The 25,866-nt window shown below is 35.7% G+C and overlaps 1 protein-coding gene across 2 annotated transcripts in view; it reads left to right on the forward strand.

The window, feature by feature from the left end:
• The window catches only part of MARCHF1 (membrane associated ring-CH-type finger 1), a 125,819-nt gene that overhangs the window by 59,544 nt on the left and 40,409 nt on the right, over positions 1 to 25,866 (forward strand). For both annotated transcript variants that reach the window (XM_058803545.1, XM_058803546.1), the window contains exon 3: positions 19,746 to 19,796. In XM_058803545.1, coding sequence (XP_058659528.1) covers positions 19,746 to 19,796 — 51 coding nt within the window. The remainder of the gene's footprint in view (positions 1 to 19,745; positions 19,797 to 25,866) is intronic.

Genomic DNA, 25,866 nt, shown 5'->3' on the forward strand with positions numbered 1-25,866 from the left:
GGCAACAAATATTTAGCTAAAAAGTAGCTAAATTTTCAATGTTCATTTGAGTGGATATTCACAAATACAGTTTTGTTGGAGTGTTTAGTGTGTGAAAGGCAGAATGAAAAGTCAGAAATGTGTTTGAGAAGAAAGGTAACAATGAATGGAAATAACCTTTGGATGAACAAAGGGAAATGCTAGATTAGAGAAACCTAAATCCTTTCTGTGGCTAATAAGGTTCTTGAGCAGTTTTGAAAACACTGAGGAGACACAGAGTCAAGGATTATGTGTTTGTTAATTATTTTGAAACTGGCTAGCTAAAAAAAGGGGTAAGTTCTGTTGATCCTAAAGGATTATTCAGTGGATAGGAAATCATAAATTATAAACGAAATAACTATTCATCTCAGGTTTGATTTAGTACTAGATTTCCATCTTGAATATAGTATGTGATTTTGATCATGTTCCTGAAGAATGCTCTTAGCAAAATACCTAGGGTTAAAAAATGTGTGTTTCTTGCTGTAAATTGAGTTCTTCTGCCCAGTTAAAAAAAATGTATATCTAAGCTTTCAGTCGAAAATTGAGTTTCTGTTTGAAACGGGAATGTAGAGCCAGATTTTTGATACTCGTTTTAGTTACCACAACTGCCTTGCTCATACTGTATTTTGCATATTATAGCCACAAAATCTTTAAGAAGCTGTCTTTCTAAAAGATGTAGTTTGACCTCTGAGAAGTTGTACTTACACAGTTGCTTGAGAGCAGAAGGCAGTAAAGTGCTTGTGCCATTTTGTGCTTCATATGAATTTCAAACCCAAAACCTGGGTAATTTGTGCATTGGTAGCATTGCTCAGTCTATTTATTATTCTACATATTGGCCAAGTTTGAAACAAAAATTTGTTTTATTGATGTTAATAATTTGAAGTTTTAAAAAATTTTTAAAGTTTTGAAGTTTTAAAAAAATTGTATTTCTAGTGGAAAGCATATTGTTAGAAAGAAAAATTTCCTACTAAGCAACAATTTTGGGGAAAATTAATCACTCTCTCTAATGAAAGCTACCAAACATTATTTCCAAAATAAAATATATGTTTAGAGGTGGTGTACTCCATCATGGATTCCAGTCACGTGCTGTTATAATTTTCGTGTTATTCTTTGATTTATTATTAACAGTTATATTTTTTATCCTTTTACTGGAAAATTGTGCTTCTAGCAATTAAGTGTATACTGTGTCCTACCTAAATTTACTCTGTGGATATTTTAAAACCATTTATTTTGTGCAAACTGTGGCTTATCTTAAATTGTCCCACCCCTAGTTACCTACTGCAGCTATACCTTTATACACACCAGCTGTCTCATTTTGGCCATAATTTTGGTAATCTAAACCAGTCAAACTCTTTAAGCCTTTCTAGGAGTGTTGGCTTTCTCTAGTCATTATGCTGCCTTTGTACCCCCAGTTCAGTTTCAATTAATCTTTCTTATGTTTATGTCCTTGCACATGCTATTGTAGATGTGGTCTCATCAATGCCTAGCACAACGATAACAATTCCCTGATAGTTTTCAGAAAGGATGCATATTTCTTTTAGTGTTGGTTAATAAAGGGCTTATAAAGAAACCTGTTATTGAAGAATTTGGATTAAAAATGGTTATATATGAAATACTGTGCTAAACCAAATGTGTCATGTAATAAGAATAGCAATTACAATTTTAATTTGGAAAATAAGGAATTGTTCAGGCAAGTAAAGAACTTAAGTTTTCAGGTAGAAATTAGTTGCTTTTGAAGATACTGAAGCTGAAAGTTCAGGAAGGAGTTTCCATGAGCTTTACATGACATAAAAAACTTTACATGATACAATAAGTAAAAAAAATTAGTACAAATCTGGTTAGGTTTTTGTTTGTTTCTTTATTTTGTTTTACCACTGCAAATACTGAAAGTTAGAGATGGCAATTTAAAATAGGTTTTATAGCATCCAAAACAAACACTTTCAGAAAGTTGGTCAGTGTGCTGTTATGCATTCCTCAGGAGAATCTTCTGCAGGAATAAAATCTATATTCTTTGAAACTACAAGTGTGAGAACTGATAAATATGATACTAAATCACAGGAATGAGACCATGTAAATCAATATTAAGGCCTGGACAAAAATTCTGGAACACTATACATTTGTTTAGATTTCAGAAATTTCAACTCAAAAAGATTTGGTTTATATTTTGAGGTTTGAGCCTAATCTTCAAGGCCTGGGAGGAAAAAAAAGAAAGAAAAAGTAGCAAAATTGGAAATAGCATTCAGCTCAAGGAAAGATAAGGATAGACTGCTGAGCAGTAAGGAAAGACCATGCATATACTGGATGTCATAGCAAACTGGTTTGGAAGTATTATAACTTTCTCATAATGCAGGATTTTATTTTTTTTGTTGTGATCTGATTAACAATGTCAAGTTGCTACTCATCTGGGGTAAGGATGGAAAAACTTAGGGTTCCAGAAAGGGAAAGTTGACTAATGAGCTATAATTCAGTTCCCAGAAGAACAAGTTGTGAGGTACTGTATGGAGTGCGTGATTTAATTTAATGGTTGGGCTGAATTATCATTTTGTCAGTACCAAAATGTGAAGGTCTTTCCTTGCTTTATGTGGAGTTAATCTTCTCTTTCTTTCCCACAAACAAAGTTAAACTTGGGGGCAAGAGGCTGCCAAGACAATTAATATTTGTCCATGTTGTTGATAGTTCCCTTTCTTTTCCTAAAGCTCCTGAGACTATGTCCTTCCTTAAATGTTTCCTCTGAAGTCTCTTTTCATCTTAAGGGCTTGCGGGGTTATGAATTAAGTTTCTAGGACCATTAGAGGTATTAAGGACTAGTAAAGATCAGCCTTTTCTTTTATTTGTATTTTATCTTGTTATTTTTTCCTGCTTTTTCATTCAGTTCCTCCCAGTTTTCTGTACAATACTGAGTGCAGTGTCTAATGAAGTTTTATAGCACTAATCTACTCAGCAGGGTTTTCAGTATAATTATTCTCCAGAGTCACAACATGAGGCATGGATAGCATAACTCTTCTTCCTTTCCCCTCCATCCCTCTTTGCTGGCATCATATGAAGTTTTATTCTCACTTTGCTATTTAGCATCTGGCTTCATTTATCAAAGTGTATCTGGAATCTTTACTAAATTCACCAAAGATGTTTTTAAAAAAGAAACTGAAGTATTTAAATAAACTTTTCTGAAACTTTTGTTAGATGAGTTAAGGACATTAAAAAAGGAAGGAGTTACTAGTCTGCTACACTATAGTTTTCTCTATGGCCTATTAAATTAGAATGAGAAGGAAAACTACTATTCTTGATTATCCTGCCCATTAGCAAGGTACTTACTGAGTGGATATAGTTTCTGATGATGATTCTCCTTAATCTCATGTAGAAGTGATCTCTAAATTCAGGTTAGTTCAGAACTATGTTGGGGTGCTCAGCAAAGTTTTTCAAAGCATACCACGATGAAAAAAAACTCTCTCGCCTCCAACAACAACAACAACAAATCTGTTCAGAATAGGATGAAACCAAGATTTTCTTGATTAGCTTAATTGACAAACTATTTCACAGGAAGCTTAGAGCATAATAGAGGAAAAGGCAATGGGTGGTTAATGGTAAGCAGGAAAATAGTTTTTCATGGTGGCCAAGGTGAATTTGCAAAGGTAAGATTAAGGGAAAGGCAAAGAATCTTTGAGAGGAAAGCACCTGTTTTGCTTTTTTTCTATTTTTGTCTAAGTAAAAAATATGTTGTATTGTGGAATTTCTGTACAGCAGTTGTTACAGCGGAGCTGACAGACTACAGTTCATTTTAAGTGTATATTTAATAAATATGAATCTTGTTATAATTAATTAATTGAAATAACTGAAAAACATTTTAATGGTGGTTCTGTTTTGTGTTATTTTCATCGCTGAAAATATCATGAGCCATTTCTTGTATTTGTCACTATTTACTCTTTATGCTTTTTAAAGTACCTAGGAGTAAGAGAGGAGGGTGAATTGCCCTTAATTTACCTGAGTTTTTTTAGTTGCCAAATATACAAGCTTGTTGTCATGGAGATCAGTGCACAGCTCGGATGCCTGATTCAGTGCCAGTAAAGGGAGCGCCTCAGTGGATTATCAGGTAAATGTTTGGCTCTGTTAAATAGGTAAATAACTTACAGGTATTGGAACACATTTATTTTAGGATGCAGGTGAAGTTACTAATATCCCACTATCTATTCTCAAATTCCAGTAAGCCCTTGTAAAAACACAGCTTTGCATTCACTGCTCCAATTCCATGACACAGATTCTTAGCACCACAAAAGAACTTGTACCAGCTGTAGCCCTTGGAGAAGTGCACAGTCAAAACTGAACTGAGAAGCTGATGTGAATATGAACTCAAAGCTGCATCCAAGAGGGCACTCAAAGGGCAGGAGTGCATTACAGAAGTGATCTGGACTGGTATAAAAGTATCTGTTCATTTTATGCTTAAAGTGGAACAGTAGATTCTTGGTACTGACTGAGCATCTCAGAGGCAGGATGGGGATTTCTTCCTCGGATCTGTCCCATCCTGTAGCTGATTCAGGCTCCTGGTGCTAATTTTTGCCATGACACCACTGAGGGACTGACAGCAGGGCTACATTAAGTGGTTTTTTTTACTGGAAGTATTCCCTAACATTTCTGCAGGTAGGAACCAAGCTCACTTGCTCTCTCCTTACACTGTGGAGATTCTTACTGAGCAGCTCAAATACAGACTTGAGAAGGGAAGAAGATCTAGCTGTGCTATTTCTTCTTTCCAGTTACTTGCAGAGGCAGTTGAACCATGTGAATATATCACAGTGAGAGAGTGACCCCAGGGGGATGGTGTTATCTGTTGTATGAGAAGAGCTGGGACATTTACACAACTTCTCTCCCACATGGATCTCCTTACACAGAGCTGTTCTTCTTTGCCTTATAGATCCTTTACATCACAGAGGCTTAACATATTTTACCTGTGTAGCACTTAATCTTCTGCTTTTATCTGAGCCTTCTGAGCACATTTTAATCCAATTTCCCTGAAGCATAATGCAGCGGAGGAAATGATCTCACTTCATGCTCGCTGTGAATAGTGCAGGCTGAGAGAATTTAATGGCTGAGATGCTCACATTCACAGGGACTGTCCTTGTGACTCTCTTTTTGCAAATAATGGGGAGGGGCCTCCACTGTCCTGTCCAACTAAATCATGTGTGCATTACTTTAAAAAGAGAAATTATATCAGAGCTGGTTTTAGTGATTATATTTTCATCTTTTATCACTAGTGAAGTTTCTCCATGTAATCACAGTTATAGGTTATAGTCATCATCCTGCTAATTGGCACCGTTTTCAGAAGTTCTGTCAGTTTGTCCTTATCTTTCCTCCTTAGTTTGTCTCTAATATGGATGGGTAGGCTGAGTTATGTGCTGTAGTGCTTGCATGTATCACAGTTCAGTGGTTTCAGCACATCTATTTTCTTTGAATGTAAAAGGTTAATTTCATTTCAGTGTAGGTTCAATCTGGGTACTGACCTTTACAACTGGAAAAACAGATAGAATTGTACTTTAATTAACCTTCCAACTAGGACACATATTTGAAGCATACTCAAGAAGCTGCATGTTTTAAATACTACTGGGAGTTACATTGGTGTAGTGGATCATTGGTATCCAGAAACATTATCACTGTCCTGAATTAGATAGAAGGAGAGGTTTATTACTGAAGTGGTTGAGCACACAGCTGAGCTTGGAAAGAACTAAGGTAAACTGAAAACAGAATATTGAAAGTACATTTTCATACTTTGTCTTTACTGTGAAATAGGAACAGCAAAGAAGATACTGAAACTGATTGTCTATTGATATTTTCTGTAACCTGTCCTCTTTTCCAGCTCATTATTCTAGTTTTCCATGACCCTCCCAAGTTAAAGCACAAACATGTTTTTTGGAATTAGGTTTTGTTGCTATTTTTAAAGAAACTGAACTCTGGAAACAAGTAAAAAAAAAAAGTCATAGATTTAATCCCTTTACTTTGTTTTCTGGTTGATCATTTCTAATCAGTTAAGTGCTTAATAAAAATATCAGGACCTAAAACTGAATCCTTAATCCTTCCTCTGAGGCTCTTCTCTATTACACTTTCTTCTCTAGAATCTCACATTGTGAAAGCCTTGTTTTGCTTGTTTGTAGTAATAATTGGCAAGATTACTCTTTCTGTACGAGAAGAAAAAGTTTATTTGGGGCTAAAGATGGTTTTTTAGACCAAAGAGAGAATTATCGGAATACCATCTACATTTTTATAATTGTATAAGCCGATGTTTGCCAGCCTTGGGAGGTGAGGTTTCCAAAAATCTGAAGGGTTACATGGTGCTGGGGTTGTTGTATGAGCCTCAGATTGCAAATTGTGGACTACTACCTGAGATGAATGAGCCAAATCTTCAGTGGAGAAGTCTCCACTTGACCCTGAGTAAGTCAGCAGTTAAATTCCTGCTTCATATAAAAGTGGCAGAATATTGTGTATTTTCTTAAAATGGTATAACTGTGCTTGAACATAGACTGCTGGAAATCTGGAAATGTACTGAAGATTGAAAATTTAGAGCATTTTTTACAGTGAGATCTATTGAAATGTGAGGAAATATGGTATTTATTATTATTATTATATTTAGAAAAAGACACTAGAGATTTGGCTGTAATGTTATTTCATTTAGTAGTGACTAAACAAGGCAGGATTCTTTGGTGAGAAAGCACAGAAGAGAATAGAATGAAATCACACATGTTTCATTATTGCCTGCAGTAATGGAAAAAATGAAGAGCATAAGGTAGTAATTAAAATGTTTCATGAATAAGAGACTGGGTAATTTCAGTGGCGTTTTTAGCAGCTCCAGCCCTGAAGACAAACACACATAAATGCATATAATATTGTGGGCAAATACTCAAGTCAATTACAGTGTCAGGATGTTACTCCCAACACATTAGTCTAAATTCTGTGTGGTAATTAACAGATATTAATAAAATAAATGTAGTCTATTCCATATTCTGGTAAGTAGTTATTTATAGCCACCCTGGGAAAGTTTGAATTATTGTCTGTCCTAATTGTGCCAGGGACTTTTTTATTAAGCATGAAGGTCTGACTGGGAGGAATTAATAACTGCCTGCAAAGTCTCAGCATTACAGTTAATCAGGTATCTTAGAAACAGAGCTGATTCTTATATTTTGGTGTTATTTTTCTGTCAGTTCATTTGTCCCATCTAAAATCAGAAACTGTGCTCTCAACAGTAAAATCTTTTGCTAGTGTAACATTTTGTCTACACCAGGACAGTGTCATTATTACCGGTTTTCCCCACCTTCCTCCTCCTTATCCCCTTGGTGTTCCTCTTTACGTGTAAGAGATTTCTGTTTATAGCACAAAATCTGCTAAGAAGGAGCAGTCAGTAAATGCTATGCTGTACGTGCCCATCCCTCAACACATCTGTGAGTCTCAATGTAGGTCATGTCTGTCTGTAGGAACCCTCTCTCATGAATATGTGTAACTTGCTTGGCAAGTTTGCTAACAACAGGTGTATTCTGTGTTCCTCGCTTTTTTTTACTTGCACTATTTTATGTGGAAAATAGAACCAACTTTCAGCCTTTTAATTAAACATTAAGGTAGCTATAAAGGAAAAGAGCCAAAAAATCTTTTGTATAAGTTTCCTTCCATCCCCTGGCTGAATAAATGAATATATGGTATTAGTTAGGGCTTGTGAGTTCTAAAAATAAACCAAATTTAGTTGTAGTTTCCACAGCATCCTTTCATTGACGAATATAATAAATATTTCAGAAAGCAGAGGGGCAAAAAAAATGCCGTCCTAAAATATTCTAGAGGTAACTGAAACAAGGATCAAGCATTGGGACAGGCTGTCCAGGGAAGTGTTTGAGTCACCATCTCTGGAGTTATTTAAAAGGTAAGTGGGTGTGATGCTTGTGTATGTGATTTAGTGGTAGATCTGGCAGTGCTGGGTTAACTTGGTGAATTTAGATGTCTTTTCAAACAATTCTATGATTCTGTGTTTTATGAAGGATGGGTTGAAGTACATAGAAGATTTGAGTTAACTTCAGTGTTAGTTCTAAAACAGAGAAGTGGCTGTAGAGACACATTTTAACTTGAAGCTGTCTTTCTTCCAATTTTCTACACCTTTTACTGTGAAAATATATATATATATATATATATATATATATATATATATATATATCACTCCAGGAGCTTTCATGTAGAGCTGTGTTGAAAATAATTGTATAGAAATTTTGTCATTCAGGCCCTAAAGTTGATATTTTGCTTTGATGGTTAAAGAGACATGAATTGCAGTGTTCGCATTTATGTTGAAAATTGCAAACTACAATATAACTAATTTGATTATATTAAATTATAAGCCAAAATCTGCTTAATTATTTATTAACATGATCTCACATTAAGATGAATTTAGGGATTTCCAGAAGAAATAGGAAGGTTGCTAATGAGTATATCTATGGAATCTATGTACATCTTGGATTTAACGGGCATAAAATTTCCTCAGTTTTCTTACATTTTTTTATTTTCAGGTTGTGATTGTAAGGTTTCAGACATGCTAAGTCCATAGTACCAAGATTTACATGGACTGCTGGTACAAAATGAATTACTCAGCTGGTGACATTTATGATTTTTTTGTCCACATTCAGAAGTGGAAGTCCTGGCCACCAATGTGCAACATAAAGACATAAAACTTTAATTAGACAGCAGATATGAAAGGGGTGATATTGAACACACAGAACATAATCAAGTAATGTTTTATAACTCTATCATAATTGAGGCACTTTGACTTTGTGTATTTAATTAAACTTTTGTCCTTTGATAAACACTTGGCTGTTAGAAAACTACTTGACCACCCAGAGGCTTTCATCTCTGGTTCTAATTGATTGGAATCTAGGAGGTCACAAAAACACAGACTGCAAAGTGATCCCTGAATTCCAGCTTCTGAAATGTGTTAGTTGGGCTTTTCAGTTTAAAAATCAGCATATTTTCATGCTTAACAAAGATAAATTGGAATGCATGCAATCCTATGAAATAAAATCAAATTACATGGTCCATGCACCACATCTACTTTCTTGTAAAGAACTTACAAACTCTTGGCTGAAATTTATACTGACCACCAGGAGTGTTCTTACAGTAGAGAACTGCAGAGACCAGATGTTTGGGAGCATTCACACTGCTAATGGAACAAATATTATCAGTTCAGCATGGCAATGAAAAGCCTTCTCTTCAGATTCGCTCATCTTATAGAGAAGCAAAGTTGCATCTTGTACTGGGAGGTTAGGAAAATAAATACAGCGCCTAGTGTATTGAAGGAAAGCAGAGGAACAGTTGATTGGCTCAAAGCAACCAGGTGGGAAGTGCCTTATTCCTCAGAGTGGTCTAAAGTTTACAAGAAAAAGTTGTTTTGAACCTCCTGAGAATGCTGTTGTTTTTCCTGCAAAATTCCCGCAGTAAATCCAACCACTTCCCACCAAATGCACTGAGCAGATTGGGGATCACAGTGTACTGAAACACTGTCATGTTGTATGAAAAGACAGGTCTTTCTTGATTAAGGAGATGGAAATGCCTAAATACATCATCTGTAAATGATAGTAATGTGTAAATAATAGACCCATTTGATTTAAGAGTGCTACAGTGAAATTTGTGTTGCGTTTCTGTTCATCCCAGGGAGAGACAAAATGACAGCATGATGTCAAAGTGAGGAGGATTCTATTTCACTTTCTTGTTCTATATGTCAAACCCATTGGAAAAGGGTAATACGGTGTGAAAATAAGTGATAATTAAGTAAATTAGGAGTTGATTTATTTCATGTCTGAAACCAAGATACGTGCAGTGGCATATCTTGTTTGACATACAGTGACCCTTCACACCTGTCCAGAAGTAATGAAACTTAAGCTGGACTGCTAGTCTTGCATTAGAAAAACAGATTGACAAATTAAAGCCTGTTGGCTTTGCATTTGTGTTTTAGAGGGGAGGGAAAAAAAAGGGGCGTAGTGTTTTTCTTCATTTTCTATAGCTGAGAAATGTCAAGAAAAAAAGTATAAAAGATTTTCAGTTTTTCAAGGTAAGGTATCTTTATCAACCACACTCAACCATGAAACCCCCATAGCATGTTTCCAGTATTAAATAAATGTAAATCAAGTGTTTCTGCAATCATGCGGGTTATTGCCAGGTAATTTAAAAATGAGCAAACAAGTAGCAGAAGGTGGTTTTGACATGTGGAAATCTGTCTCAAATTCTATGGCTTACCTGTTTCGGCTAAAGTGCTCTGATTAACATAGTGAGATGATGGAAATTCAACAGGATGTAGTTAGACATTGACACAATAATAATTAAAAGTGCTGTGCTTTTTCTGAAGAGAAGTAACTTGGCAAATAGCAGGGGAAAAGAAAAACATTCATAAGATGTTTGGAGGCCAAGCTGTGTTTCTAAATGTGATGAGTAAATCTACACACGCTATGTGTCAGAGAAGTTAGAGCCTTGTATTGAGTGTCAGTAAGTGCACAGTTCTCTGGTGAAAAACTTCACAGTAATGAATTCATGCAATTGCTCACCCTCCCTCTTTTGTGTTAAGGAGCAATCTTTTTAAAATACCTATATGCATAGATAAAACATTTATAAGAGAAGTAGAGAAAACTCCACTGGGGTTCCATATTTTGACAAAACAGGGGAAACATTTTTCCATGTTTATTTTTTCATTCCATCTCTTTTCCCTTATATTCGCCTTTTTTTCCCCCTAAATTTATTTATTTTCATATTTTCTTCAGTTGTAATTAATATTATCCCTCTGCATTTTTTATTTAGTACCCTTTATGAATAGTATTCCATACATCTCGATAATGCCAGGGTACATCATTAGAGTGCTGACTAGCAGTTTATTGATTTTTTTTTTTTAGTCTTCCTTGCTTTTTCTCTGTGACATGTTAATAAAAAAAAAGGGCAATCTTCACTTACCTGGTATCTGTCTTTGCAGATTTTAATTTTTAGCTATGTGGTCAACTTTGGATAAAACAGGCAGCTAGGGTATAATCTGAAGAGCACAGGCAGCTAATTTTACTAGATTTTTCTTGCAGTGCTATGCTTAATGCATGGTGTTCACCACACAGTTCCTGAGCCAACAAGGGCAGGTACTATTTTAGATGTGTCTTTTTGCATACTAAGTATTTTAGAATGCCTTATCATAGAGAACAACCTTGGGTTAGATACTTGTGATTTTTCCTAAGGTTAAAGTATTGTCAGTCAGTGATGGATTCAGTGAGTGAATATCTATTTAAAGAATTAAAACAATCATGTGGAACTAGGGGGGCTTTAGAGTATGTTAGCCTAGAAAGCAGTTAGGACATTGTTGTCCCTAGTCTCTGATAGATTGTGCCATTTGGAAGTGAGCTGGGTGGGATGAGATGGGGTTGTTTTGGAATGTGTGAGTGCCACAAAATTCTCTGTCAGTGGGTTCATTCTGATGTATTGCCCTGGGCCAAGGAAGCAGAAAGATCCACTGTGCCCAGCTGTTGCCACTCAGCAGTGTACTTCTTATTGCCCAAGTCTATCCTCAGCAACTCAGGGTTTCACCTCCTGGTAGAGCTAAGTGGAAACATTTGTCAGATTGGGATGCACTGTATTAAATAATGCAAATACTGGTACTTCTTGTTGGCACTTGTTTCTATGAACAGCCAAAACGTACTTGAGTTATCAACACTGTTTCCAACACAGTCCAAACCACAGTCCTATACCAGCTACTGTGAAGAGAATTATCCCAGCCAAAATGAGCACTAACCTCATTCTCATTTGTAGTAGGACCTGCCAAAAATGATTTTCCAATAAAAGCCTCTGACTAGATTGTTACCTCATGATCAGTCAAGGGCAGCTATGTGGCACACATTGTCTGTTAACTGATTTGTGTTGAACAAATTCCCAGCTTCATGGTTATTTAATTTCTAATTTTGGCTAGGATTTCTAGGAACTTTTCATTTTTGCTACATGTGGCAGAACAAATTAAAATCTGGCCCTTTTTGTGATCTGAGAAAGGGATTTCACTGACATCAGGTGAGTGTTTAGCAGAGCGTTTTCTGACAGCATTCTGTACATGCCTGTGCTTTGTTTCTAGGCTGATTCATTGCTGCATTTTTCTTTTTTCTTTTTTCTTTTTTTTTGTAATGGTGCATTTGTTCCCATTTGAAAACAGCTTTGACCTTGGCTATCTGTACAACATAGAGGAAGTAACTGAATGCTGAAACATGGAAGATATGTGTGTAATTGCAGGTAAAAGCATCACTGTGAAAGCCTTAACAGGAAGCATGCTATTGACTCCTCTTGGCCTGTGATGGAAAGTGCCCTGAGCCTCATTAAAGTGTGATTAGCATTTTCAACTCGAAAAGATGGTGGATCAGATTCTGATGTATTTATCATGCTCATTAGCAGCTTTTCCTGAAAAAAACCCCGACACACTGAGACTGATACGGAGATAGGAAGCTAGCGCACTAGAGATACCAGGGCAAGAAGCAGCCATAAGTAGCACAGCAATATGTCTGTGCCATGTAGTTGGTGGCATTGTAGATTTTTGTTTAGAGGATAAAATGTTGAAAAAGAGGATAACTTCCTAAAAGCTTTAACTCCAAACCTTATTACAGTGGAAGTACCAATATAAAATTTTTATGGTCTTATGTGCTGCAAATCTGACAACAGGGATTTCTTAGTTGCACAGGGCCTAAGAGAAGTAAAGCACCTGTACATTATTCTGAAGTAAAGTTACCCAGTAAGCCATGAAGAGATAGGTTCCTTGATCATTGCTATGTACTCTCCTACCCATATATAAATGTGGCAAATATACAACTTCTAAGGTAATTACTCTAATTTTTTTATGTCACACTGGAATATGTAGTCACTTTGCACAGATGACAGACAGAGTGGCATTTTGAAATGCTTCAGCATCCTCAGAACACTTTTTGTGATAATTATCTGGTTTTGCACAGTTGTGCTTTACAACAGAGACCTTCAGCCTGTTTAGCTTCATCTTCTCCTGCCTTTCCCCTAGTGACTTTGTAGGTGATTTGACATTAATGTTGAACTTCTTAGTGAAGTTGAAATGTCTTAGAATAAGCTAGTATTTTTTTTACAAATAAGGGAGATAGATTTTCTTACATTTTCAAATATAGATTTGACTACCAATAATTTTATACTTGGTGATTTAGTGGTATGATTCACTTATAAGAAGAATTATATGTCTGACTGTTGAATATATGAAAATATAGATAAAATATGTAGTAGCACAGAGAATAATTGCATTAAAAATAAAAGGTAACTGTCAGCTGATGATAGGCTTTTTTCTCAGTATTATTTTAGAGCTAACATTGGCTTTGACTTCCTTTCAGAACATAAATTCCCCACATCAAACCTGTTTAGGAATTGTCAGTTACTCTGAAATTGTTAGGATGTTATCACCAGCCGCTGATTTCTCCTTCTCTTCCTTCCTATGGAGAAAGACTGTCCAAGTCCAAGATGACAAAGAGGCAGGGTATATGCTCTGTCAGTAGTAATATTGCCATTACCTGCTTGGCATAAATAATTTTAAAGGAACAGTATTATGCTTGTATTTGGTTTAAAAACATGGACCCCCAACAGGAGAAACTGAAGTAGTTTTTTTAGTAATGTAGCAATAGCCGCACCATGGGAGACAGTGTTATCCTGGCTCTGGCTGTTTGCAGTAGCAGAGAACTAGTAGACAGTAACTACATTTACACATCAATTCATACAAATATATCAAGAGATAGTTATTTCTTTTTAGATGTTTTATTTATATATATGTGATACAGTATATATGAATAATACAAATGGTAATATTCTGTGTGTTTTGTTGATATTTTATTTTAATTAATAGTTACTGTTGTGTTTGTACTTTGTTATTTTAATTCAAGGTTGCATCTGTGGCACAGTCTTTAATATTCACAGTGAGCTTTTTTTCCTGTTACTTGGCACTTTGAATGTAGCAGTTCTGTCATATTGAAAAAATTCTGGGTTCCAGTAAAATTATGCATGATGCCCAGTAATTGCAGTGTGTTTATGTCTTAGATAATTATGGCCATTGGTGTTTTTGTTTAGCAGTTAAAGCAAATGTTGCCTGGTTTGTGATTTTTTTCTTTTCATTTTCATGTTGAGATACTGAAATAATTGTATCCAGTCCATACATCAGTTTTAATAATGTCAGCTTCTGCTCTTTCAGCAACTGATGTTCCTTCTTAAGATCATCTACATATGTGATGGCTCAGGTCATAAAGGGAAAGCAATTTCTACTCAGAATTCTAGAAGTGAAAAGGTGCTGAGGAGGCTCTTGTGCAGATCCAGTGAGGGGCTACCATGTGGAAAGGCACTTCAGGCAGGCAAAACTGTTTGTTTGCCCTGTGTTGTACTTACATTTAGGAGGCATTTATTTTTGTAACGTGTTGTGGCTTGATGGATATCTGTCATTGCAGTCATGTGTGAACTCCAAGGCTGAGGGCTGAGTACAGATATGTGAAGCAGCACTTGGCACCGCCGGGATGCAAAGATTAGAGTTCACAAAAATAAAACTAAGACAAAATATTTTGTAAAAGGAGTTTTTTGGGAGGTGGTATGGTTTTATTTGTGTGACAAAAGCGGTTGCTTAAGATTCTCCTGTGAACTGAGATATTCTGATTAATTCTTGATGCTTTCGTGCTCACTTCAGGGAGATGAAGTGCAATTCATTAGCAAGGTGCTTGGGTCAGCCCCAGTGATCCTCATAGCCAGAGCAAAACAAGGGGCAGCTAAGGAAAGAAAGCAGACAAATGGATTAGTTTTAAATGTGCTGTGCTGCCCAGCAAGACTTAAAATCATTAGCCGTGCGTATGAATATTTATATATGAGCCAGAAAGCAACGAGCTAATTTCCTACTTTCCTCTTTATAATGAGAGCCTGAACTGTTCACGGCAGTATTTTAGAGATTTGTTATTACTAACCTCTTCCTCTGCCCAGTCAGGGTTTTATTCTCTGACTTTAAAAACAAAAATGTGTTTGTAAGCAGTGCAAGTCACATTTGCAAATAAAAAAAAGAAGAAGAAGCTGTATCTAAGTATTATAAAGTTTAATTGGTTTAGATTTAAGAAGGTCCCTGAAAATAACGTCACTTCAAAAACCCAGTTTTAGGCTGAGATGAAGTTTTGGGAGATAGTTTACTATTGTAAAAAAACAGATTTTGCACTTCTTTTTAATTATTTTAATTACTATTTGCATACAGATTTTTTTGTTTTTATATGGTGGGACAGGTATATGGAAAATTCCTCCCAAAGCACTTTCATTAACATGTCATAATCTGAAATTTTGTGGTATTATTTCTCCTTTGTCTTCCTGCCAGAATTTACGTTGAAAGCTGAATTACATTTTTAATTATTTCCTTAGAAGTGATCTTGGTAAAACCTAGTGTCGCAGACATTTCTCCACAGAAATCCTTCCTTTCATATTTCTGTGTCTTCGGGAGCCAGAGGCCCCCGAAGAGAAGGTAAACAATTATTATCAGCTGCTGTGGAATGCAATAGGATTCACCTTGATTGGCTCATTTTCTATGTTTATAATTAAGAGCCAATCACCAGTTCAAGCCAGGGGACTGAGTCCTTGGCCACAACTTTGTTGTGGGTTCTTTTCTATCTATTCTTAGCTTAGCTAGCTGCTCTGCAAACCTCTCTCTATATTCTATTTAGTATAACTATAATGTATTATATAATATCTTAATAAATCAAGCCTTCTGATCAAGATACAAGATTCACCGTCTCTCTCTCACCAGCAGCGACCCGCACAGGTCGCGGTAATAACCTAGTTCTTAGGAAATTTACAAACACAAACTGATTTTTCTTGATATCCAAGTAGAATAGTTGGAGGAATTTATTTTTATGCCAAAACATTTTAGAAAAGATACCTGATAAGTGTTTGCAGGCTGTAGCCTAGGATAGAAGAGATGAGTTATTGGTGGTACAGGAGATCTGGTAATAAGGAGAGGCATTTCAGTGTGGTCTTCATATATCAGACAACCCAAAAAGCTGGTGCCTGTCCAGGAGAGGTCTTGGGAGGAGCTGGTTTGCTATTTTGTTGACTGGATGAAAGCACAGTTTCAGAATTTTATTGAGAGATATCTCTGAATATCTTGTTTTCACTTTGCTCAAGAGCCAGGACTATGTGTGTATGTGAATTTAGAAAACTCAGTCCCAGAAATGAAAAATGCTCTCTACAGACAGTAAATAATTCCTGCTGAGATGTGTAATTCTAAAAAGCTGAATGCTATTTTCTTTGAAATAATCTGATTCAAAGATGAAGGAAATTGAATCTGATTTCCTTGATGCACAAAAATATGTATAAATATTTGAATATATATGTCTTTGGTTGAAACCTTTGGTTGTCTTTCCTCTACTGTGCAGTGCTGTGGCCTCACCTTGAGTCCTGTGTGCAGTTTTGGGGACTGCAATGTGAAAAAGATACTAAGGCATTAGAGAGTGTCCAAAGGAGAGCGTCAAGGATGGTGAAGGGCCTTGAGGAGAAGCCATATGAGGAGGGGCTGAGGTCACTTGGGCTGAACAGCCTGGAGGAGACTGAGGGGAGACCTCACTGCAGTTACAACTTCCTTGTGAGGGGCACAGGAGGGGCAGGCACTGATCTCTGCTCTGTGGTGACAGTGGCAGGACCTGAGGGAATGGTCTGATGCTGTGTCAGGAGATATTTGGGTTCAGGTTCAGGAGAAGGTTCCTCACCCAGAGGGTGATCAGACGCTGCAACAGCTCCCCAGGGAAGTGGTCACAGCACCAGCCTGACAGAGCTCAAGAAGCGTTTAGACAGTGCTGTCAGGTTCATGGTGTGACTCTTGGGACGTCCTGTGCTGGTCCAGGAGGTGGGCTTGATGATCCTTGTGGGTCCCTTCCAACTCAGCATATTCTATGTTTCGTTGTTAGCTTTTTAAAATGTAAATTAATATGGAATCTTTGCAAAAACAAAAAAAAAATCTTACAGTTTAACAAGCTTGTAGGGAAAGGATTCTGCATTTCTTCTTCACCAAGTTATAACAAAAATCAATTATTCTTAACAATGTGAGTTCTTTATAAACATAAATCATTAAAACAGAAGCACACAGACACACTTTAATGACACATTTCAAAAGTGATTTTGCCATAACTTTCCTATTCTGTTCTTTTGTTGTATGAATAGATGTGCAAGTTGAATAGGAACTTCAATGAGGAATTCTGTATTTGATTTATGTACTGTAATTTAGTGCAACACTTTTTGTTCTATTTATATTGTGGGTTTCATGATAAATCACCTTGAAATGCCTGAACCTAGTAATGATGATTAAATTTATTTCTTTTTTTTTTTTCCAAAAAACTGTTGAGACAGCACTCTTTGTCTCAGTTTAGACGATTCAGTGTATGAGCAGTACTTTGCAGACTGTGGATGCTGTGAATTTGCAGTTGGAGAGTCAGAATCTTGTTGTATCCCAAGCGAAGGAGATAATGTGCCAGAAAGAAGAATGAATCATGTAAAAAGCCTGGAGAGAGAGCTGTAGTCAAGGAACAGATTTTGAAAATGAATCTTGAATGATGGATTGTTGAAAGAAAAGAAGTTGGAGTTCCAGGGTTCACTATGCTGTCAGAGAATACAATGTGTTTTTTAGTCCAAGAGATGGACAATAAAGGCTGCATGCTTTTAGTAGAGAGTTTCTCAGCTGTGATCCATGTTCATAATTTCTAACCACAAAATGGGAACTAATTTCATGGGTCCATAACTTCTATTTTTTTGAGGTCAAAGCAGAGCTACTCTAAATGATGTACCCAGAATATCCAAAGTGTATTTTCTATGGATATAAATGCAGACATTCAGAACTGTATACATTTAATGTCATTGAGAAAGGATAAGCAATTATGAATTTATTACCAGAGCTACAGTGGATAATATACCACAGAAGTAATATTTGAATCACAGGATACTTCAGGTCAGGAAGGATCATCTACTCCACATCCTTGTTCAAAGTGGGCCCAGCATCAAGGACAAAATGTGAGAAATGGATGCATACCTTGAAGAATTTATTTTTTCTAAATTGTTCTTCAAAAAAAAAAAAAAGAGTGACAAACAAACCTGAAGGTTGTTAAGTCCTGCGATTTAGTTTCTATTATAGAATAAAATGTAGAGTGCTCTGTGGTCAGGGAACTCAGCATTGGTTTTGATGACAAGTGGCCATTGTGCTACTTAGTGCTAGTGAAGATAAAGTAGAAAGAGAAATAATTCAGGATATTTATGTTTGCAGTCCAGAAAAATGTGATGGCACTGAGGAATGGAATAAAAACATAAGCCACCTAAAGTCTGGAGGAAGAAAGATACATAAGTATATGAAGCACATAGTTTTAAAACTATTTTTTCATATGGATGTGCTTACTGGGGTTAAGAGCAAAGTGGCTTTTTTACTACAAAAATGACAAATAAAAGTGGAGGTTTTTGTTCTAGATGCTTGCTGATGAGTTGCCTGATGGTTTTTTTTGGTCATTTTTGCCAATACAAAACTGTTCTGTGCCACAAAGTCTTGGGGAAATACTAATTTGTAGACTAGACACGCATTAATTGAGGAGGAAATTGAGTCTTTGGTAGCTGGCACCTTCAGTATTTTTGTGTCGTTTAATTGAATACATGTTGAGGAGAGATGGGTCATAGTCATGTTGAAAGCCTCTTGTGGACATGTGTGCATGTATGTGTTTGCATGATGCATGAATTGCAAATAAAGCTGCAGAAGCAAAAGCTCTGCTTTGGGTTTTGTCACCCTGTTCCTCCAAGCAGGTTATCTGACAGACTTATGCACATGATACCTAGTTCAGCTCCTTCTGGGTAAAAATCAGGCTTGATGAGTGATGTGAATGTTTCATTTGAGTGTTTGAACCTACATCCCCAAGTGCTGAGAAAAATATTTTCATGATTCTCTTAAGATGCATGGATTTACTAAGAGGACGAGCCCTGTTTCTGAAATGTCTTAACTTTTCAGTGTAAATGAAGCTGAATCAATTGCCAGGGAAGTGTAAATACTGAAGAAATTTTTTAACCCCTTCTCCACTCCCTCCTTTGGGTTGCTAAAAAAAAACCCACAACAACCATGTGCTGTGGAAATGTAGCTTTTGCTATACACTTTATTCATACACTTCAGCCTGTGGTGTTGGTTTGTGTGTGTGTTGTTTGCAGGAGTGAGAGGGGATGGAGGAGTAGATGTTGAACTGAACTGCATCTCTGCATGATCACAATTTGTTTTTCTCAGAACATATCTGTCCAGGAAATCATCTAGTACTGCTAATTTGCCTAAAGAATAAATTCTACTTTTTTTTCAAGCAGGTGTATGTTCAGTGTAACTGGGAAATTTTTGTGATTGAACATTTGTTTTCATACAGAAGTACCAGTTTTCATGAGAAGCTCTGATGATTCCTTAAGCTTTGACTCAAAATGTTTTTTCTGAAAAACTGCAAAATAAACCAACAATAATTATATGCTAGCAATAAATTCTTACAGAACTTTTTAAACACTTCTATTCATGTAATTTGCAAGACTATTGTGCTGGTTTATTTCTTGAACTGTCTTCCATTGTGCAGTCAGTCGCCAAACTGAAGAAAAATAGAGGAAGAGAACCTCTGTGCAGTCACAATCACAGAAAAGATTAAATAAAATTAAAATTACATAAAATTTTTTCATCTTTTAATTTTGTTTTCCAGAATGAAAAATCCCCAGGGCGTTCCACAAGTCGATCAAGTAATATTTCAAAGGTATGGGAATTCTATTTTCTTTTTCTGGAATTTAAAGAAAACTAGGTAATTAAATATAAAACAGTACTTTAATGCATTATATTCATTATGCAGTATTTTATTTATTCATAAGAACCAGATTTTAAGTTTTGCTGCTGAACATTATGGTTACCCTGTAAACTCCATCATACTATTGGTCATTACTGTAAAATATGTAATAACAATACTAAGCAAATAAATTAATACACTTTTTTCACCTCTTTTCCCCAAGTGTTTAATGTTACCTTAGCACTTCAGCTTAAGATAAAATTACTATTTTCTTTTTCTCCTCCTGCCCTACCCAAATAATAACAGGTGTAATATGCAAAGCTATAAATCTGTGTTCATTTCAGGCTGAATTCTGAATTCCTTTCACAGGGATATATGGTTCACTGAAGCCAGGACTTTACATCTAGATATTTTTTGCTTTTTAGGAAAGAGAAGGGAAACTTTAGAAAAGGCAAAATGTGATTTTTACTGAAGTTCTTTGGTTTTAACCCCCTTTTCTCTGTATTTTTGGTTCAGATGTGGCTGAAATTTATGCCAAAAAGCCGGGATGTACAGGAGGCAAAAGATAAATTTTTTTTTTTTTTTTTAATCCAGGCCTAAACATCTGCCATGTATTATGTTTGGTTTTAAATATGTTGCATTTAGGGCAAGCACTGTATCCTTAAACCTCTTCACAAAATATTTTTGTCTTTGGGGTACCCACTGTAAAACTTTTTTCTTCTCAGAGCATAAAACAAAAAAAATGACAGCAAACGCCAACTGTGATTTTAAGTTAAAATGCTAGTTCCATGCGAGGTTCTGCTCTCTTACATTTAGAAGGGAAAAGAAGTAGAATATATCCAGCCTGCTGTAGATACAGCTGAAACTCTTCTGGGTTAACTGCCTATCCTTAGAAATCATATAGATATATACTTACAAACTCTATCACCGGGAATTGTATTAATTATTTTAATTACTATTTTTAAAAGCCTATATTTAGCAATAGTTACTGTAAATCTATTATGAATTGATATTACTTTCTCTGCTTTTTTTGAAGACAGGTGCATGGGTTGCGCTGTGACAAAGCATAAATATATTCACTGACATGAGAAACTTGCCAGCGACTAACATGTATTTTGAAGGGATTTCTGCAGAAATCAGTATAGTTGCTTATTAGAAAGTGATATTTGCTCTGGTTTTAGTTGCAAGTTAAACTCACAATTTTTCAGTCATGCACTTGATCTTTTTCTGAAGTATAGCATCATGCATTGTTTTGAATCAATTTTTTTTCTGAAGCTACCTGCCAGTAAAGTTTTTCCAATGCTGAATGCCATTTGATTGGAATTCCAGTTTTGTTTGTTGTCTGACTTAAAATGCTTTTTTTCTAAAACAGGTTTTCATATGTATGTGTATACATAGAAAAGCAAACGCCTGACTTTGCATGTTAATATTGCATGGCAGAAAGTGATAGTAAAAAATACTCCACCTCAAAACAAGGATGAAAGCTTCTAGGCCAGATAAACTACATGCCAAAGGCAAGATCTGAGTTCTGTGCAATGTCAGATCTTGGACACAACAAAACTTTCAATGGGCAGAAAAATTAGATAGTCTTTATGTAAAGCTATGAATTAGTGTCATCAAAACACTGTCTTTGACTGTTTTCATTTGCCTGTATGTGTAAGTTAAAAAGGATCAAATGGAATTATATTTTAATTTGCGTATTCCACCCTTAGCTGGATGTAGAGCTCCTCCCCCAGAGCAGATACCACTGGATTTTGTACTTAGCTATTTGTGAAATGAAATACAGCATAGATTCTGTAAATGCAGATTCATGTTTCATAATGCTCTTGTTTATTTAGAGAGGACACCTGAGGTTTGCCGTGTATGCTTGGACAATTTTGCATGCTAGGTACATGAATTTTAAGTCTGAATTTTGTGGTATTACAGATTAAACTGAATTGTTGAACACTGAAGATGTCTTATCTAGTTATAATGAGAAGGAATGGTTTTGATTTGGTATTTTACACATACTGGTTAGTATAATCTATTCAGTCAAGAGATTTTACAATCAAACATTCCCAAGACGGGTGGATGTGTGTGTGTGTGGAGATCAACACCTCAATTTTACCATTGACTTTTGCAGTCTGTTGAGAGTGTAGAAGTTTAGCATGTTGCGAGGACTTTTCTTATTGCATGTCATTTTCTGGGAAGGATTTCAGTGACAGACTATTTAAGGCAAATGAAAGAAAAAAACTTAAAATATTTGTCTGACATCTGTGGCTCTCTTCAGTGAACAGCAACCTAAGAATTTGTTCATTCACCTCAAATTTTTATTTATTTATGTCAAAAATACTGCCTTGAAGCTCCAAAAGCAACCGCTTCTGATAGTTTCCCTATCAGAGACAATTAGGAAAATGTATCAGTGCCTAATTTTTGCTGCACTTCTGGTAATAACCTAGATATTTCCTGTGCAATCAATCAATAAATAAACAATCTTTTTGCGTTCTGCCCTGCTAGCACTTAATTAGATATGATTAATAATTTAATAACTAGATTATTAACTCATATTTTGAATTTTCTGTATTTCACATTATCTTGTATTGACAAAGTGTAGCCCAAGTTAGTAGTTATGGCTTTCAAAACCTGTCTACATAAAGAAAACTATGCACATAAAGAAAAATATGAAACACTTGGAAAAGTGAGTTATGAACCAGCTGTCATAATTTTAAATTCTTACTATATTTTTAAGCATTAGACTTTTTTCCTACCTATTTCTTCTGTTGCTGGCAGAGAAGGAACTTAATTATTCTTTGTAAGAAATAGTATTGTTCAATGTTCTGGATTTCAGAGTTGCTGTTAACCTATCTGCATGTGTTTAAAATTTAGGTAAATTAAAAACTTGACCTTGATCATTACCTATTTGCCATTGCTTAGTTTTCTGTGCACTGTAACTTCTTTCATTAAAATTCTTATGTCTTCCTAAATAGATGTATAATTTAAGAGGAAGGGTAGTCAGAGAAGGATCTGGTGGATTCATTGTTTTCTGGTGTGGTTAGCCAGTGGAACAAATTTTGTGTCTGAGTTACAGTCTGTAGCCTTTATGCTCTATATGTATTTCTGAGGCTGCCTGGTTATGTTAAAATGCTTTATGGAAGAAATGTTTCTAAAACACTGTAATTATCTTTCTGTATGTTAATTATGATTCAAGAGCTCATTAGAGAAGGATAGTATCTCAGCAGCAAGATCTAAAATTCTCTGATGGGAACCTTGGGCTTATTTTTCAGTACGGAGAAAATCAGGCTTGGAGCAAATTGCCTGAATTTTGATTTGCCTCAATTACTTCTCAAAAGCCTGGAGCAGGTGTTAGAACACTTTTTATTTACAAGTCTCTGAAGCTTCCATCTAATAAAACTCTGTCGAGTTACATCAGGAAGTGAGGTGCTTGTTTTGGAATATTCTGTGTGATAATATTCACATGAGTAATTTAGAATATGAGTAGCAATAGGGGAAAGAAAGAAGGAAATAATAGTTTTTACTCTATGTTAGCAATTTCTGATTTCTTTTGTCGGGTGAGGTTCCTCTCAATAAGATACAAATGAAAACCAAAAGGCACCAGGATGCTAATCTAGATGAAAAATTTATTGTTTCTAATGTATTGATTGTTGATTTGAATCACTCAGTTTGTGACTTTGAAAGAAAATTCACAAACTGGGCATCAAATTCTGTATTATTTATAATACTTATAATAATAACAGTGATAGTATAATAGTAGTAAGTAATACAATATTTATAATAGTTATAAATTACCATTTAATCTCTTCCATTAAAATTGAATAATCTTTTAAATGGGTTTTGATATTCTCAGCTATTTCATCCTCTCTGTGTATGAGGTGATTGTATGAAGAGACCTATGTTGCAATTTGGATGGTTTACCCAGCTTGAGGCAAAACTCACTATTACACACTGTAAGTGTTTGTAGTGGCCAAACATCACCATGTCTAAGGCAGTGACACCAACAGAGAGCACATAATATCTCCTGGTAGGTTTCATGGTGACAAAGACATAAAGGAACTTCAGTGTTCTTTTGAAAGAAGTTTTTACCATGGACTTTGTTTGCCAGTACCAGGATTGCAGCATTTCCAAGATAATCTGTTTCATGACTGAATCCTAAAGACCAGTTGTGTGACCCCCTTATGTTTTGCTGCAGGCAGCTGCAATGCTCCAAGTTGATCCATAGTTCTTACTGTTCTTTGCCAATTTCATGCTAATCACAAGTGAAAATTCTCTTCCAGATTGGTGGCTGCTTTATTTCAAGGAACCACAAAGCTCCATCCTTTCCAAGTGTATGTTAGTGTATGTTCTAGATTACTGTAGTGAGTAGATGAGGGAAAACTTAGGGCTTTCAAAAAAGAAAACAAATCAAGAAAAAAGTCCTTGCTCTTGTAAGGCATAAAATGTCAGCCTTCATAAGTGCTTTTACAGTAGATAATATGATGTATACAAAACTGGCATTAAAATGTGAGTATAAATGTCACATTAGTCATCAAGTCATTCTTCTTGCTCATAAACAGAATCATTTTTATGAAAGCTGAAGACTAACCTAGCACTTAGCTCTCATTTATTGAAAACAACAGTGCAAAGTAAACAAGTTAGTGAAAAGATTTTCTTCATTAGAACAGAATTCATTTTGAACACAAAAAAAAGGCAGAAAACCAAAGACTAGAAGTAGATCCATTGCATAGTAGCTGTGTTTTTTAAAACTCCTAGATATGAATGTTTGATTTCCATGTATAGAGAATGCTTTATGGTTTGTCCATACAATTTATTCTTTGTTTACAATAAGCTTAACAAAAGGCATGGCAGCAGAATTTACCTGAGTCTGCCTGAAAATTGAACTGAATGAAATTGCATGCCTATGTGATGGTATTAAATACATGGGGACAACCAACAGATAATAGTTCACATCTTGACACATCCAGATAAAACTGCAAATATGTGTGGAATGTGTTGTGCCACAGTTTTTATGTTTTTATACACGCTCACTTAATTTCTGTTATCAGAGAATTCAGTCCTATCCTGTGCTAGCCAATATCGTACAGATGCAGCTTTGATTTGTTTTTAGTAAATGGAGTATGCAAGTCACTGCATATGCTTATTATATATAATTAATTACTTCCATAATTATAAATAGCAATTATGATCTGTAACATACCTGTTACATATATACTCTGGAAATCTTTGCATGGTATTTGTTTTTTCACCATGGCACTCAGAAGCACATTTTGCATATTTGTCCTCAAAACAAATTCAGTTAAGCAAACTTTGTTTCTACAGTGGTAAAAATTAGGGGAGTCATGCAGTTTTATGTTTATTGTACTTCATAAAAATCAATATCTTGTTTTTCACAATGATGCATTCTTGGGGTTTCACTTCTTTCAGTTTAGTAATCTCAATAATCTTACTACAACTCTTTTGCTTGGGCACATTTAGGCTTCCCTCCTCCCTTAGGGCTGGAATAAATAGACATCAAATACACAGCAGAATGAGGTTGTTCAAGCATAAGAATGGTATCCTCACAGATGGGATTTCATCCAGTCTGTCTCCTGCACAGTCCACCAGACCCAAGGAGGAACATGGTGGGTGTGTGCACTCCCATTCACTTGTGAGAGCATGGCAGGAATGTCATCTGAGTGAAAGCTGTTTAGATTATAGGAATGTTTTGAGGGTTTCAGTCTTGCAGATAGAGGGATGTGTGAAAGCAGATGCCCTCTTTGGAACAGACATTCTAAATGGTTCTCTGAGTACTGCCTACCTTTAGACATAAAGTGCTGCAAAATCCAGTAACAAAGAAAATGCAGGTTTTGTGCTTCACCTTTCCTATAGGCTAAATTTCCATTTAGCTCCTTCCAGACAGTCAAAAGCTGCTGATCTCATGGCTCTGCACCTTTTGTATAAAACCTGGCACATCCTTTCTTCCAATTACCTATATTTTTTTAAGAAATATGAAACATTTTTATTAAGAAAGTGTTAGTGACTAGAAAGATGCATCCTTGAAGAGACTCAT

Source organism: Ammospiza caudacuta, chromosome 4, assembly GCF_027887145.1.
Source record: "Ammospiza caudacuta isolate bAmmCau1 chromosome 4, bAmmCau1.pri, whole genome shotgun sequence".
Classification (NCBI taxonomy): Eukaryota; Metazoa; Chordata; class Aves; order Passeriformes; family Passerellidae; genus Ammospiza; species Ammospiza caudacuta.